The sequence below is a fragment of the Morone saxatilis genome, unplaced genomic scaffold (genome assembly GCF_004916995.1).
Source record: "Morone saxatilis isolate NCDOM2014 unplaced genomic scaffold, NCSU_SB_2.0 Contig19, whole genome shotgun sequence".
NCBI classification, from domain to species: Eukaryota; Metazoa; Chordata; class Actinopteri; family Moronidae; genus Morone; species Morone saxatilis.
Genome location: NW_023339751.1, coordinates 7757182 through 7773699, shown reverse-complemented (window position 1 = coordinate 7773699; position 16518 = coordinate 7757182). Strand labels below are relative to the sequence as shown.

At 39.9% G+C, this 16518-nt stretch overlaps 1 protein-coding gene across 1 annotated transcript in view; it reads left to right on the top strand.

The window, feature by feature from the left end:
- The window catches only part of LOC118329748 (neurexin-1a-like), a 244810-nt gene that overhangs the window by 74941 nt on the left and 153351 nt on the right, over positions 1 to 16518 (top strand). Inside the window, exons 6-8 of the mRNA XM_035664025.1 lie at positions 6283 to 6584; positions 11087 to 11248; positions 15350 to 15791. Coding sequence (XP_035519918.1) covers positions 6283 to 6584; positions 11087 to 11248; positions 15350 to 15791 — 906 coding nt within the window. The remainder of the gene's footprint in view (positions 1 to 6282; positions 6585 to 11086; positions 11249 to 15349; positions 15792 to 16518) is intronic.

The following is a 16518-nucleotide window of genomic DNA, read 5'->3' as shown; positions in this document are numbered from 1 at the left end:
CCTACGGGCACTGCACTAGTTTAAATAAAATATCATATAAAAGACATAAAAGTACACACAAACACACATTTTTTCTTTGCACACAAATTGATAGACACCTTGAAAGACTCATGTTCTAATAAGTGCCTAATAACGGGGGGAGGGCACTCTCTTAGAGCGCAGCAAGACGTCCTTCATACTGTGAATCTAAATGACAGTGTACGTTAAGCTTGCACAGTATGGTGTCTGACAGAACTTGGTATGTGTAAGCTCACACACATCCGCACATGCTGACTCCTTCATTTGAATGCCTGGGTACATTTAACTGAGCTAATTGAGGCTTTCTCGCCCATTCCTGCTGCTCTGTCTACACTCTCGGCAACAAAAACAATCCGCCTCACGGAGATTACATTTTTATTGCAGATATTAACGAGAATTGATATGAAACACAGCAAACAATGAATTAGGAACGCCTACCTTGCAAGCAGAGAGCAGTTTGAGACACTTTATTAAGTCTTTCTGAATGGTGTAATAATCACGTAATAAAATATGTTCTCGAAGAATGCAGCACTTCAGAAACTCTCCTCTCTGTCATAACGTAAGAGGCTTAGGCCGGCTTCATGACGCTAACTTCCTATCATTTTTAATAGGCTGTCAGACACTAACTTCTGTATCATTTTAATAGGCTGCCAGTCAAACATGGAAACAGAGAGTGAATGGGAACAGAGTGAAATCCAGTGTCAGTCAGAGAGCCTTGCCACAGACGATTAAACAACTGTGGTCTCCCCATTGCATGGCTTTAGCATCCTATTTTATTTATGGTACATCTAGTCCTTAAAAAATCCACAGGTGCTACTTTGGAAGTTTTTTTTTCTTCTTCCCAGAACTGTGAACTTCTTCTGAACCTTAGAAAACAGAGTGTAGCACAACAAGCTCTTTTTACTTCAGCTTGTTACTGAGAGCTGAAGAAGGGTATTTCTAGTGGTGCCAGGAGGGTGGGTGTTAGTGAGATCTCTGACAGGGAAACAGTGATGTAGAGTTAGTCACAGTTAATGCTGGGGACATGTCATGAACAAGAAGACACCATTGGAGATGGGCAACATAATTAGTGTGTCTGTTTTAGCAATGCCTATTATAATATACCCACTGCTCCAGCCCCTTACAATGTCTCTGTTGTCACTGCATGTCTTTCTCATAATGATGATATTAGCTGAATGTTTTTAATGCAATATGCGTGAAATGGTTTCAGCAACCTAAAACATGTTAGGAACAATACAGTGTTTGTATTTGAAATGATAAATATCTATTATCTATAATTTTCCATCATTTCACCTTTACCCTGTCTCTGCACCTTTGAGAAATGTATCATCTGGTCAAAAATGTTAACGATTGGAATAATGATAGTTAAAATTAAAGCTACCCCTGACGTTCATTTCACAGGTAATTTTTCTCATATCCTGCTGAGTCTGTTTCAGACTCTTGTGTCATGATTTGATGTTGACAGGCGTCGTGCTCCCCTGGGTGCAAGCTAATTTAAAAAGCAGCCATAGAGTAGCAGATGCCAGATTAGTGTCAGAGCAAAGTGACTGATGAGGAGCCTCCTGGTCGCTCAGTCACATGCTGGCACTGCTGTACATATGCTCCTGCTTATGGCCCCTTGGTGCTTCATAATAAATGAACGATTTGGTTCTACATATTCAGCTTCTTTTAACTGAGGTTTAAATTATACGTTGGAGACATTTATGCTGGCTCCTCTATTTCTGCAGTGCACACGTATACCTAGCTGTTTGTGGAAGCTTCATGCCACACCATAGCTCTTTGACTCTTTGTGACACTAATTTAATTTGAGTGGCGAATAATTGTATTACTTCCATCTATATGGGTAGTTAGTTCTGCACCACAACCACAAATGTAATGTGACCATAGAGAATGAGGTTCCTGAATGGCAATAACAATTACATGCTATTGATTAACAATTATTTATATGGCAATGGCAATCCTAAATTCAGAGGAGATTATGGGAGAAAGCACAGTGATATTTACTGATAAAACTAAGAAAAGAAAAGGCACATGCTATTTAAAATATGTTCTGCTAATGGTGAATTTAACAACTTGAACATCTTGGTGTAAATTGGGTGTTGATGAAGCCAATGATACCTTGTTTTTGTTCAAAAGGGGTTTGAATTACAGAACACTAGACTTTTTACTTATGTGTATATTTATGGCTTTCCCTAGGAGCTACACTTTTGTGTCTTTTTCTGTCCTCTCTTCCCAAAAAACAGACTGAAGGAGTTGGCTCTTATCCATGTTCCCATTCAGTGTCATGACTCAAGGGCATGAAGGTGCTTGATTCACTCTAGACCATAGGACAGCCCAGAGAGACAAGTGGGACACACCCAAATACCCAGGGCAACACATTGACAACACAGTAGACTTCTTCAAGATCAAGTCTTTTTTTTTTTACTACAAAAAATGACACATCTGAGTAACACATAACCTGCAGGTTTCTATGTCTGCTGTGATCTTGTTTCTGAAAGAAACGCACACACAGGTACACCACTGCTCACCATTGCGTTGTCGTCCTTTCAAGGCTCACAAATTATACACTGAATGCACAAAATATTCAGGACATCCTTTGCATAGGCTATAGTAGCCTAATGAGGTGAATTCAGGTGGAAGTCATTATCCCTTTTAGGCATATGTAAAGGGGATAATTGTCAAAATGTCAGATTTTACTTTCAGAATGTGCTTACTCCTCAAGGGGGTGGGGTATGGTGGATTTAGCAGTTAGTGTTTTTACATGATCCTGCTTTAAACTTGGCATGTGTGCGTTTAGCTACACGCCATCGTTCAAACCGGCACTGCTGTCTGCATTTGTCTACAGTTAGGCCATTGTCTGCTTTTTGGTTGGGGCACTGCCAGTCACGGGCCAAAAGTAATTAGAGTAGAATAAAGAAAATATTTTACAGTGTATTTTATTAGAGCCAAAGCATTATGGTGTAAGCAGCCGCTTTCAGCTCACTCGTAACAAGCTTATGCTGATTTTACACTATGGTGCATAATAGCCAAAGCCAAGGCTAGTGTTATAGTAAGACTAATCTGTTTTCAGAGCTCTTTAACGATGAAGATCACACACGACATGTTATGCTAGGTTGTTCAGCAGACAAATTAGCATTCATTTAGAGTCATGTTTATGGTTGACTAATGTTCACTCTCCATTTAGCTCTGCTTTTCTCTCCACCATCTCCTTATTTGGCTCTTCGTAGCTAAATTCACCAGTGGTTCACCAGCTAGTTTCTAACTTTGTTTGTCTGATGTTTGGTGCTGGGCATGTATCACTTGGGCAGTCGGTTGAGAGCTTTTTTTTGCGGAAAAACCTGTGGCTGGAAATGAGGTTGATGAGAGTAGTGAGACTGAACCAGAACAATAAAGTTTGCGGGCCATTAAATCAACACTATTACGAACACGAAGAAGCTAAAAAGCATAGTAGAGCTGCAGTTCAGGTGACAAATCAGGCCTGCAACCTACATTGAGATGAAAAAGGTGAATGTTCTTAGAGTAGGGCTGAACTTTGCTTTGTGATGCAACGCTTTTAGAGTGTCTCCGCCGTTGTGTCTCTTTCCCCTAGTGGTCAAAAATTATAAAGTATTTGACCTTTATTTTGGTTTCATGGCCTGGAAAATGGATGGCAAAGACAAAAAAATACTATACCAGCCAAAGATAATTACAGGGTATATGCTTCCCTAGCACTTACCTACAACCTATTTTGCATAGAAGAGTGGTTTATTATCCAAATATGAAAAGGCAGCTAAAAGGAGCCAGCTGTGTGCTTGTGAGCTGACTAACATTGGAGGCCAGCTGGAAGTTTGAGTGCTAGCTTGGCCTGACACTTGACTTGGCTGAGCATTTGATGGTGAAATGCCTCCAAAAGCTAAATGTCTAAAGATTGACAAGTCATGCTTAGCCAGTGTCAATGTCTTTGTAAATAAAAAGAAAAGTTAGTTAGTTATTAGAACAATCCTCTCACGTTCAGTTATATTAGGTGAGGCATAAAATAAAATGAACTGAATGGTTTTTGGATTTAACACATTTTCTTTTGACAAAATATACTGCAGCTGAGTGCAGACTGATGCTCAAATTGTTGTGCTTCATTTAGTCTTACATATGTTTACATCAGAGTGCACCAGACTGCCAGTGTTTGAATGGAAATACGATTCTCTGAGGAGAAACTGCCTCTGGGCTGAGCCCCAAGTGTTGTAAATTCCTAACAACGGCCCTGCTGCCTGTACACACACAATTCATTCTCCACTGGTTAAGGGAATTAACTGTGAAGTGCAGGCATGGGGATGTGTAGGGAGAGAGATGAGAATGACCCCAAACTATTGGCTCTATTTGTTATGTGGTCACTGAGCTTGTAGAGCGGGGATGGGTGGGTTTAGTGAAGAGGGTAAAGGTCTCTCATTTTCACTGATAGGGGGGCTCAGACATTGAGGGAATGACCAAAGAGTGGTGAGATCCAGTCAACTTCAATTACGGCCCCTTGCAGTTTTCCCAGAGGTGCACTATACTGCCTTTAAGGGGGAATCAATGAGGTGACAAATCGTTGTGGACAGCAACCCCTTTTATTTGTTGTGTTGTTGTATGCATGCCTGGATGCTACTCCAAGCATGTGTTCACATATTTGTATGTGCATTTGTGTTTCTTGTTTGGCAAGCATATATAAATGTGTAGCGCTCTCTATTTATGATAATTGAATGCTTTGGTCCATTTGTGTTTTGGTGGTTTATTTTCTGCTAGTGGCTTTAATGGCTTGTTATCTGTCTAAACCTGTTTTTAAATGCTTTCTAATGGGTGTTCACATGCATCACCCTCTGATGCTCAGTGCCACTTTGTTTTTATCTCACACTAACAGTGTTACGGTTTTTCTCAAGGTTATTTTTGCTCTTTCAAGCCCTTGCCATATTTGAGAATGTCTGGTGACTGATGAGCGGAGACTTGCTCGAGCGCATTGAGAGACATATGTAGCTGAACTAATTGAGTGCTTTTGATGGTGGGAGGAGTTCACATGGAGTCACAGGGAGTATGCTGGATAGTTGGTCAGAAATACTGTTATAAATACAGGAGAGCCGGTACAACTCTTGGTTTAAGAGAATCACAAACAAGTGAGAATTTATTGATAAACCTTTATACCACAGATATTGATTCGTAATAAAGAGTCATTGATTGACACCTCTACAAAGTCACAGGAGTCAATGTTTCATTTCTTCCTCACTGATAGTGTAGATTTTTCACATCAAATTTCATATAGTGTCAAGACAAAGTTAACTCTAACAAAAGTGAATAGCTTCATTGCTTGTGGTTTTCCAAAGAAGACCAAAGCTAGAACAGATATCATTCCAGCAATCCAAATCCAGTTTACTACTGCGGTCCTTTTTATCTGCATAAAGGTAAAAAAAATATCTCAGTTGGTGTTTGTTTTAAATGTGTGTGTGTGTCTCTGTGAAGCTGGCTGAGGAGTGTGCGTAAACTTTAAATTACCTGGTGACAGTATTGCATATCACATCATTGATTTAAATGCGTAGCAGGATATAATTTTATGTGATGTGGTCGAAGGGTGCTTTCATATATTATTTGATGCTAATTATTGTGTGTGAATGGGGTGTTGCCGTGATGTTAACAATTCTCAAATCTTCTCATGAGACTGGTGTAAATTAGTTCTGTTAGCATTTACATAAGAGGGCATACGGTTTGTGAATACTGAACATGTATGTTCACAATTGCCATGTAGGGCGGCTGTAGCCTACAACTACATGTTGATGTAGCAGCGACTACTTGTTGATCCCCAGCCTTGATCAAAAAGACACAATAGCATGAGAAAAGAGAAGCTAGACAGGGATATCAGTGCTGGAGTACATCATCATTATGTAACAGGTTCCCCTACTTAGTGTGACATATGAAAAATAGCAAAACAAACAAACAAATAGCCGTTGTCTAGTACTGTACATGTAGGTGCTCAAATATATTGCGACATATCATAGATAAGACCTAATGCAGTGTTTTGGTCTGCACGGCTGTGTTCTCTGGCTGAGGTAGGTACTAGCTGGTCTTTGAAAGCTAGTAAGCATATCTCAATATGCACCTCCCATCACGTTTCAGCTTCCCACCTCTAGCCTATTTCAGTGTGTTTATTATTAATCCAACGTTTTTGAGACATTCTTTCTCATTTTTTCTGACAGCTTCCCAACAGACACCCTAGAGGCCAAGATATTAATGCAACACATTTCTCTTTCTTTGTCTCCGCAGGAAAAGAAGAGTATGTCGCAACCTTCAAAGGATCGGAGTTCTTCTGCTACGACTTGTCCTTGAACCCGATTCAATGCAACAGTGATGAAATCACGTTGTCATTCAAAACCCTACAGAGGAATGGACTGATGCTGCACACGGGCAAATCAGCTGATTACGTCAACCTGGCACTGAAAAATGGGGCTGTCTCACTCGTCATTAATTTGGGGTCTGGAGCCTTTGAAGCTCTTGTGGAGCCAGTCAATGGGAAATTTAATGACAATGATTGGCATGATGTCAAAGTAACAAGGAATCTACGTCAGGTAACAGTACAGAGGGTGATGCAGAGACTCAGTAAATGAATCAAAACAAATGCACTTAAATCATTACCATCATACAATATATTATTTTTTCCAGACATTGTAATTAGATTGCTAAATTGAATCATGGTGGTGTATGGTGGGGATAAAACAGAACCACAAATGAGCAGAGACATCTAGATGTGAATCAAGACCTCAATTAAGTTACAGTTTGAGGGAGAAAAGAAAGACGTTACTTTAAAACAGTAGTTAAGCAATCATTGAAATGTTTGACAACAATGAGAAGTATGATATTTATTTGGGTTTAATGTTAATACCGTTGACATACATTGTATGATATGTGTACCCTAAGAAGCAGCTACAATTTTCATTGTTATCAGTATTTAAGTAAAAAAATGTTTACTTAAAAGTTTTAACTTTAACAATTGGCAGTGCTTGTTTAGATTTTAGTACAGTGATTTAGCACACATTTCTATTAAGGTTGACATCCTTGTTGAGGGATTGTTTCATGAGGTAAGAGAAAGGTATTTTAAAACATTTAGTCAATAGGAACATTAGATCAACATTAGACATACATGCATACATGTTTGAGCACATTTACGAGATTACTTACAAAGTTGACTTCTGTAGAAATGCTATTCAGCAGCTTGTTGCAATTACATTTGTTAACATCAGAGAACATCAGAAAGTGCCATTCGCCCGTGGCATTACTGCTCATGAATGGGGGACTGGCCATGGTACCAACAGAATTGGTTCTTGCCTGATTCTCTACGAGAGCAGAGAAATCAGATGGGATGAATGAAAGGTGTAAAGCAGAGCCTTTGGCCATAGAGCATGGGCACCTGCAGGGGACAGATTGTCCTGGCAAGAGTGAAGCTATAGAGGTCATTGAATGTTTGTCACGTTGCAAAAAGATTTACTACTGATTTGTACCAGGCCAACATATACTAAATGGTGTCAGGATGCAGCTGGTATTCTGCTAGTGGCAAACTGTCCTTGGAGATAACAACAGTGCCAGTCTGTTGGACCCATGAAGCAATCTGAAGAGACCAAAGACTTGCTGAGGCACACATCAACACGTTCTCAGTGGAAACTACTAGCTCTCTGATGTCAATTGATGTAAGCCACCACTGAGTCAGTTGCTGGTTGGAATTTCACATCCCTGCTGGCTAAAAGTTGCCACAACTCTAGTAGGATCCCGATTACTGCTTTACAGTAGGTTGATGTTTTATGACTCGCTCTGTCCAGGGGGTCTATTACAACTGCGTATGGGGTTTCCTCCAGTACTCTAGGGCCTGATTGGCCATAGGTGGAAGAATGATTTGGACATGTGGCATTTGGGATCTAACCCAAGGTGCTACAAGTGTCTTGTGCCATTTATAGCTAGGCCAGTGATGTGTGGGCCTCTGTACTCTACTGTGTTTCCACAATCGCTGTTCATCTGGTTTTCAGAGGCTCTGGTCCAAGAATCTAGCTCCACTTACAGCAGTACAGCACCTGTTTACTGAGACTGAAGGGACTCCTCTTACAGTTGACTGATGATTGTAATCTGATTGAAAACAGTTCCAACTCTGGGAACTAACCCAAAGTATTACCCTGGTGAAAGAAAATCCCCTGGCAATAACACATGAGAAGCCTGTGATCAGTTCTAACTTGTGATATTCATACTCCCACTAAACAAAATTCGGGGAATCATCTCTGTCAAGGAAACATGGCAACGAGAAAATATTGTTCTTTCTTTCAGGTTGATTGCAGTAAATCAGTCACTTGGCTGTACCAACTGCAACAGTGGGAACTTGCACTAACCATGGATTTAGCATATGTAAATCCAAGAGGGCTCTCATATCCCTGGTCTTCTTAAGGACCAGGAAGTAGACAAAAAAAACTACAGTGTAGTGTGTAAACAATATGCTTTCTGGCTGGGGATCTCTATGAGGAACCCAAATGCCTACAATGTGGTCAAGGCACAGATACACTCTGTACTACCTGCACAACCATCCAGAAAATGGGTTCGTCAATGGGAGCGACAGTAACAGAAAAAGGCAGACCGGCCTGATTTCCGTCGTTGGTCTTTCACATCATTCTGAGAAAAATCCACTGATGCCGCTACAAGAAGTCTGTCTAGACAATTAGTAGGTTGAGATCCCATGTGGTTTGTGCAGATTACTTGCCAAAGCCAGCATTGTCTCTTCAGAAGCAAGGTAAAGACATATTGGATTGGACTGGAGTATGTCAAGGTTAGAGTTGAGTTAGGGTTAGGTTCAGCAGGTGGTGCGGGGTCATGGCGATAAGTGGATGCTTTTAATGCCCTTATGTAAACTGTGGTCTAAAAAAACGACTTTAGCATTTCAAATTTGCCTAGCAAGCATGCAGCAACACGTTCAACTGTTTAGCCTGTGATAAATGGAACGGCACACATTTCTTTCTATTTACCATACAATATTGAACAAAGTATTTGTACCTACATATAATACTTCATAAGGTTTTTAGGGACAGTAACTCAAAGCCTTACAAACACATCATTAATACAACATCTCTAGATCCGTCCCTGCTCATTTGGTGGGAAACATTTCTCTTCACCTCAGTACCAAAGCTGCTTCTTTTGCATAATCAGCAAATTGATTATTGGCAAACCTAAGGATTTGGCCAGCTTGAACATTCACTGCATTCAAATTGTGAAAGAAAACCAAGCATATTGAGTGCATGCTCTGCGGGGGAATCAAATTTGCCATCCTCCTCATTCTGTGTCAGGGTCTTCTTTGCTTTGTCTCATTGCAGTAAAGTGATCCTAAAGTTCATCAATAAGACCAAACGGAGGTACAGTATTGTATGAGCGCCGGAAAGTGTGATACACTGGATTGGTCTCAGGCCTAAAACCAAGTACAAAAGAGGGCAAATACTGGTACCAATAAAAGAAATAAAATGGTCTTGAACTTGGGACTTTGTTAAAGAGGGTCAACTGATGTGCTTTAGGCATTCTTTCTTATGAACCATTTGATGTCTGTCAATCATAACCTTTTGTGAGGACATGGGTAAGGGAGTTTTTTCTGCTACTGAACAGTATGGTCACATAAAGAGCATGGTGCAGATACACCATGAGGAACTTAGGGAGTCACTGGTTGAGCTCTGGCACCTCCTGTGGAGCATTCTTGTTATTTCCTTGGTCTGCTTTTTTCTTGTTAAACTTATTTTGCCCTTTTTCTCTATGTTACTAACATGCTTTGGAAACTAACTAACATCATTCATGGAATGTGTCATTCTACTAACCAGTATGGTTTTGCCGTTTAACAATGTACTAACAGTATTGACCATCATATATTATTTGAGTAACAATCGTTATTCTGTTCACAGTTTTTAATTTCCTTTCTCCCCCCTTTTCCACAAAGCACTCAGGCATTGGACACGCTATGGTAAACAAACTACATTGTTCGGTAGATATCATTCTAATTGTTTCTTAGTTTGGGTTTGCCGTGTGTTTCTTTTCTTTCTTTTTTTACTGTAGACGTCATTTACAAAAAAAGGGAAATTGCGGTTGGTACTCTTCTGCTTACTTTTCGAATCCTTTTTAATTTTTTGGTTCATTCATTGGTTTCACCCTCTTTATTTCACTTGTTTCCTGTCCAATTCTGTTTGATCCACCCTTTTAGGAGCATCATTTCGAGCCTTTTGCATCAAGCTGTGGTTAATAATGAGGACCCTCTCCTGTCTGGCTGGCCTGATGCTCTTTGGCTCAGCCAGTTGTATCCCCATTCACTTTGCATGGCATGCACTTGACTACGTGTTGCAAATGTCACACTGCCCATTTGCCAACATGATTGTGACAGTTGAGCTGTGTTTGTCATTGGTGCTTCTCTGGTTCTTTCTTCTTCTTTTTGTGGTTTTGTAGTGTCCATGAGCTTTTGCATGCATCTGACACCGTGTGTCAAAATACTGATTCCGTATCCCAGTCAAGACTTTTGGAATATTTTCTTTTTGTATGCTCGTAATCAAAAAGAAAAGACAAATGCATGCATGTAATTTTTTTGTCTAATACCCCCAGTCATTGTCCTATACTAAAAGGTGATTGTGCTTTTCAGAGCATGTGCTCCCTCTCTAACCTACTGGCACGTTTTGATTTATTTTGGAGAACTACTGGACATACTAATATGGAATTAATAGTTAAACTAACCTAGATAACATTCTACTAACACCATTTTTGTGTCTGCTAAAGTACTTTTAAGTTGCTGTAGGGGCAATACTAACACTGTAGTATGGGCAGTTCACTAACTCTCTAAGTAGAATAGCATTCCTTTGAAGGCTTGCAGTCTTCCAACTAATCAACTAACTGGTCAAAATAATAATAAGAAACAAGAAAAAAGACAATGAAAACAGACATGAAAATGGGTTTCAGAAAAAAAAAACATATAAGGAAGTCTGTCATAGACAACAAGAAGGAAAGGCAACACCATTGCAGTACATAGGCTGTCTGAGTATAGCGTGTCCTTTCCCTGTGTTTTGTTGTCTAGGTAACAATATCCGTGGATGGGATTCTGACCACCACGGGATATACACAAGAAGACTACACCATGCTAGGCTCTGATGACTTTTTCTATGTTGGAGGGAGTCCTAGCACAGCTGACCTTCCCGGATCTCCGGTTAGCAACAACTTCATGGGCTGCCTCAAGGAGGTAAACACCACTTTTGTGTGCACTCTGGGGCTGGTGGGTGTGCAGGATATGACTGGCTTCACCTTAGGACACCAAAACAGGCCCTTCCACCCACACACTGATCCTGTCTCATCATTTACACTTTTCTTTAGTTTGTTTCTCCTCTTTTCCTCATATACTCACTCACAAACTTTATTTTTCCTCTACCGCCCCCTCAGTGCACTCATAATGTTATACACATGTGTCTACACACACACACGTACACATTGAGGGGTGTGGTGTACCACATTACTGCACGTGCAGGACTCTGTCTTAGAGGGACATTTACCAAAGGCTTAATTAAGCCATCAGGTGGACTTCAAAGAGCAGCAGTGATCCTGAGATCAGACAGTTGAATTGTCATATCTCAGACCACTTACCTAATGACTAACCTTATTACTATTATGTGTGATGCTGTCGAAAGTAGTAGTATGTCTATTTAACTTTAAAGTGCTAGAAATGTGAAACTGATTTATAACCCTCATCTTGAAAAAACTGAGCACAAAACAAGGTGCAGAAATGCACATCAGTGTTTGACATATACGCTCCAAGGTGATGTATTGAATTCAGCAGTTTATATCTCGGATGCTACCTGGCATAATGGGCCCTTCGAATGTGGCTCATGACTTACAATATGTCATTTGTCACTTGCCCGTTTCCTTATTTGTTCTAGTATTCTAGGAGTATGTATGTAGTCTACGCATTATCCCCAGAGATGAAGCAAGGGAGGGAGAGCAAAAGGTAATTTCTCCACCAGAGCGTTCATAAGTTATACCTTTCACTTTAAGCTGTATGGTATTATTTTTTATTTTTGCTGGTTAATAGGGTTTCTGACCTTAACCATTTACTTCAGGAGCCACCAGGGATATACAAAGATATCCACCAGGCAAATCTCCAAAGTACTGCAAAATAATCCGTTCATTTATCTTTTGATTTCAAAAGCTGTTTTCCCTTCTACACGTCTCCCCCCTTTTTTCTTTTATGGACCTTCTCTTGCTCCTATTCTGTCCTACATTTTGTCTCTTACTTCAAGCGCGGGCTGCCCCCCTCAGTGAACCTCTCGGAGAGGTCTGAGGCAGCTCTGTTTAATGAGCAGGTCGGGCGTGGACCACATGTCCACACGCCACGGTCAAGCTCATTACAGGCCTTGTTGATAAGTGGGTGTCTTAGTTAACTAAATCTATCTGAGGTGCTGCAGATGTGGTGACTACGGTAATAGGATTGGGGCATCCTAAGCTTTTGGTCAGCCTAACCACAACTCAATATCTTGAGAGGTACTGAATTGCTTAAAAATTTAAAAATATGTTGCATAGCTGATTGTACCCAGGAGATATAAGAAAGATAAAATTTCCTCCTAGGGTCATTTATTATTTATTATTAAGTTTTACTAGACAATGTAGATGTCAATACAAAAAAGCCCATACACTGTAAAATCAATAGTTAGTTTCATTTACTTGCCTTTTAATTTGTTCTTGACATTGTTAGTACATTGATAAGCTCTCTGCATCATCTTATTCAGCTTGCTGAAGTAAACAGAAGCCTTGCTCAGGTCATCTTCTGTGTATGTCGTGATAACATATGAGCGACAATTTAACAGCCAGTGCGCTGATTGATGGCATGTTCCGAAGTGGCTTGTTGCAGCATTCTGTGTGCAGATTTGAGTCTGAGCTGCCACGACTGCCTGTTGGTTCTGATAGGAAAACAAACGGTGGTGCAGTAATAGCTCAGTTGTCACAGCCCTAGCTTGATGACAAATTAGTGCAGCACTACTAGTGCAGCACCAGTTGTAGCTCAGACCAAAGCTCTTTTGGCTCTGAAAGGTGCCCTTTGTCTTGAAGTTAAAGAATGATTTGGGTTTATTGGCTGTATCTGTTGCACCTTTAGTCTACATGACTAAACTCCAGCTGGCAGAAATACCATCTTTTATTTCTTTACTTCTTTTTACATTATTTCTTGTGACAGGAGATTCTTGTCAAATTACCTTTTTATTCCAATTCTGTTTCCATGAAATCTTTAAAAAGTTCCTTTTGGCTCTCAGTCAGAATGTACTGTATAGGTTTTTAGATAAAGATGTGGGAATAAAAGCCTGCCATTATCTGTTTCCTGTTTTCCTTGCAATTAAATGCAGTCTGATACAGTCAGTCACAAAGCATTTACAAGAAACTAAGCCTGAGCTTGCCTAATTCGGATGCAGTGCTATGAGCTCCATCTACCTGAACAGTTAGACACAGTAGATCTGACTCAGTGATAAACATAATGTGCCATGCAAATGCAATCCCATCGGAGGTGTTCCTGTTTTCAGGTGAACGGTTAGCATGACAACAAATAAGGACATGGTCTGTGTTTTCCACAGCTGTAACTCATTTGATTGTTCTGTTGAAAGCAAAATAGATTCACTATTACTCTTTTTTATTATGTAAATACATGCATAAAATGAGGGTATCTGTCACTTGATAACCTTGTCTACCAATCACTAGTGCTAGAACAGTGTGGAAGAGATCATTGAGTTGGCTTGTGGGTAGTTGTTAAACATTAGCTTCTCCTATATCCCTCTGCATGGCATATTGACAGCCTTGTTTAAATTGTTTATTGTCTTCATAATATTTGCTTTGATTGACCCATTTTTTAAAACACTTGAAATGTGTTTGTGTACTTTCTTGGTAAGGTAATTTTGAAATATCATGACCACACTGATGTTTTAATGAAAAAGTTTTGACATTAACCGAAATGTTAATTAGTTTCTCATATGGAAATTGGATGTACCAAGACAGAGCGTCTCCTGCTATTACAGCTGCACTTACACTAGATACTCTTTCATTACGGAGATTGGATAATGACGAGGTTATGGTTGTCTCTAATTTTTTTCAAGACTGTTGCCAATTACAAAGTGTTGCGTGCGGAACCCCACCCACAAACACACACATATACACACACACACAAACATTGCAGCTACTTCTTCTTCTTCTTAGTCTTTAGAGATATGTTATGATCAATAGTGTGAAGATACTTCACAAGCAGAATTTAATATGACTCATACGCTGCCTTTATATAACTATGAAACATTAGATTAAAGATGAGTTTCATACACAGCAGTGAATAAAAATGATCAGGTTGGCAAATTGGTCAGTTGATACTTAGGCTGTACCATGTGATAATGATTCTTATCCATTGTTAATTGGTACTCTAATGACATTATAGTTCATTCTTTGTTATGGGCTGCTACTGTCTGTCACTTCTGTGACTTAGCTCTATAGCACTTTGCATCTCAAAGGTCACAGCGCTAATGAACTTCATTTAGTTAAGCACTCTGATGCCAAACGCTGTCTGGTTTACAGTGCCTAAGAAAATAAACTGGTATTGATATGAGGGTTTGTGCATAAAAATATGAAGAGTTTTGCATTTCATCAATTTTCTAAATTATACAGTATACTGAATGTCACCGTGTGCATGTGTATGCGCATGCACTCATTTTAAATTTGCTTTAGAGAGGCATATCCATCATCTGCCCACTTTAATTCTAATCACAGGCTTCAAAAGGGGCCTTAATCAGCATTTTACTCCACACCTGCAATCAAGGCAGCAGTTTAGATTTTATCACTCTCCACCTCACTTTTCACATACAATCCCAGGAGATGCTACCTGATAGAATCATTTTCTCCCACCATTATCACCATTGCCTTTTAAAGTGAGGCTGTCTCTCCCTTTAGTTGACACTGATGCTAAAAGTTAAAATGGATGTCTCAACTATTCACACTTCACCCAGCACACTGTGTGTTGTGAAAGCTTCACATGACCTTTGGTGCCATGTGAATACGGTTCCTCACGCATAGGTGCAGTGGGAAAAAGATTACCAAGTGTTGAGCCATGCTAGCCCTGCTTATGACACACTATCCTGAGGGGGTGAAATGTCACATGGACAACTGCTGTTTGACGGATCCATTTAATTAATTTTAGAAAGCAGTAATACATCAGAATTATTCAACATTTACATTCAACAGTCGAAGAATCTTTCACTTTGTAGGTGAGATATTTAACTTAATGTATAATTGTAGAATTGACTTTCTTTCTCTACTCACAATTCAGGTTGTGTACAAAAACAACGACGTGAGACTTGAGCTGTCCAGGCTGGCCAAGCTCGGTGATCCCAAGATGAAGATCCATGGTACTGTGGCCTTCAAGTGCGAGAATGTGGCCACTTTGGACCCCATCACGTTCGAGACGCCGGAGTCTTTTATCATCCTCAACAAGTGGAACGCTAAGAAGACAGGCTCCATCTCCTTTGACTTCCGCACCACAGAGCCTAACGGCCTTCTCCTCTTCAGCCATGGCAAGCCTAAGCAGCAGCCGAAGGATTCCAAGAGTCCCCAGACTCTCAAGGTGGACTTCTTTGCCATTGAGATGCTTGATGGCCATCTGTACCTGCTGCTGGACATGGGCTCAGGAACCACAAAGACCAAGGCAGTCAATAAGAAAGTTAATGATGGGGAGTGGTACCATGTGGACTTCCAGCGAGATGGCAGATCAGGTAACTTTCAAGTCCATTCATTAACTCATTAACTTAAAAAGCAGTCTTTGAACATGTAGCATGTGTGGTCCCTTGCTGCTACATTTGTGGTGGCTCTGAGAACTCAAGATGTTGCAATGTAAGAAAACACATGCAAATAGACCAAATACAGGCAAACTGAGAAACACATTGACAAATTTAACAACACGTATGCTGCAAAACACAGACAATTCAGACAATGCAACCAAATACAGAAACCTGCTGAAATTGACAACTTATCAAAGGTGTTGGAAAATGGTCAATTTAAGTTTATTTCAATTTAAACAATCTCATTGCATTGTCAGATATGTTTGCAGACATCTGCTAAACACCTATGCTGCATACAGTATGTGTTGTCAAATTGGTAAAGATGTTTTCTTTTTTTGATTGTGTTTTGTCTAATTGCATGTGTCTCCTTTAGCTGCAGTGTGTTCAGTTCCCAGGGCAACTGGTCTGTAGTCTAAATGACTATCATAGACTCTTACATACAATAAAACATTCAGATGAAACATAGAGCACGAGCTATGCTGTGCATTATCTAGATAAGTTATTAAATTGCAACAAAAAGACCACTGTAGGCACACAGTTAACTTTTCTGTGAAAGAAAATATCCATTACCACACCAAGGCTGATTCTACATCACCACTGAAAATTACTGGATGCTTGTTGTAAACAGTTACAGCTATTTAATGAAAAAAGTTAACTAACT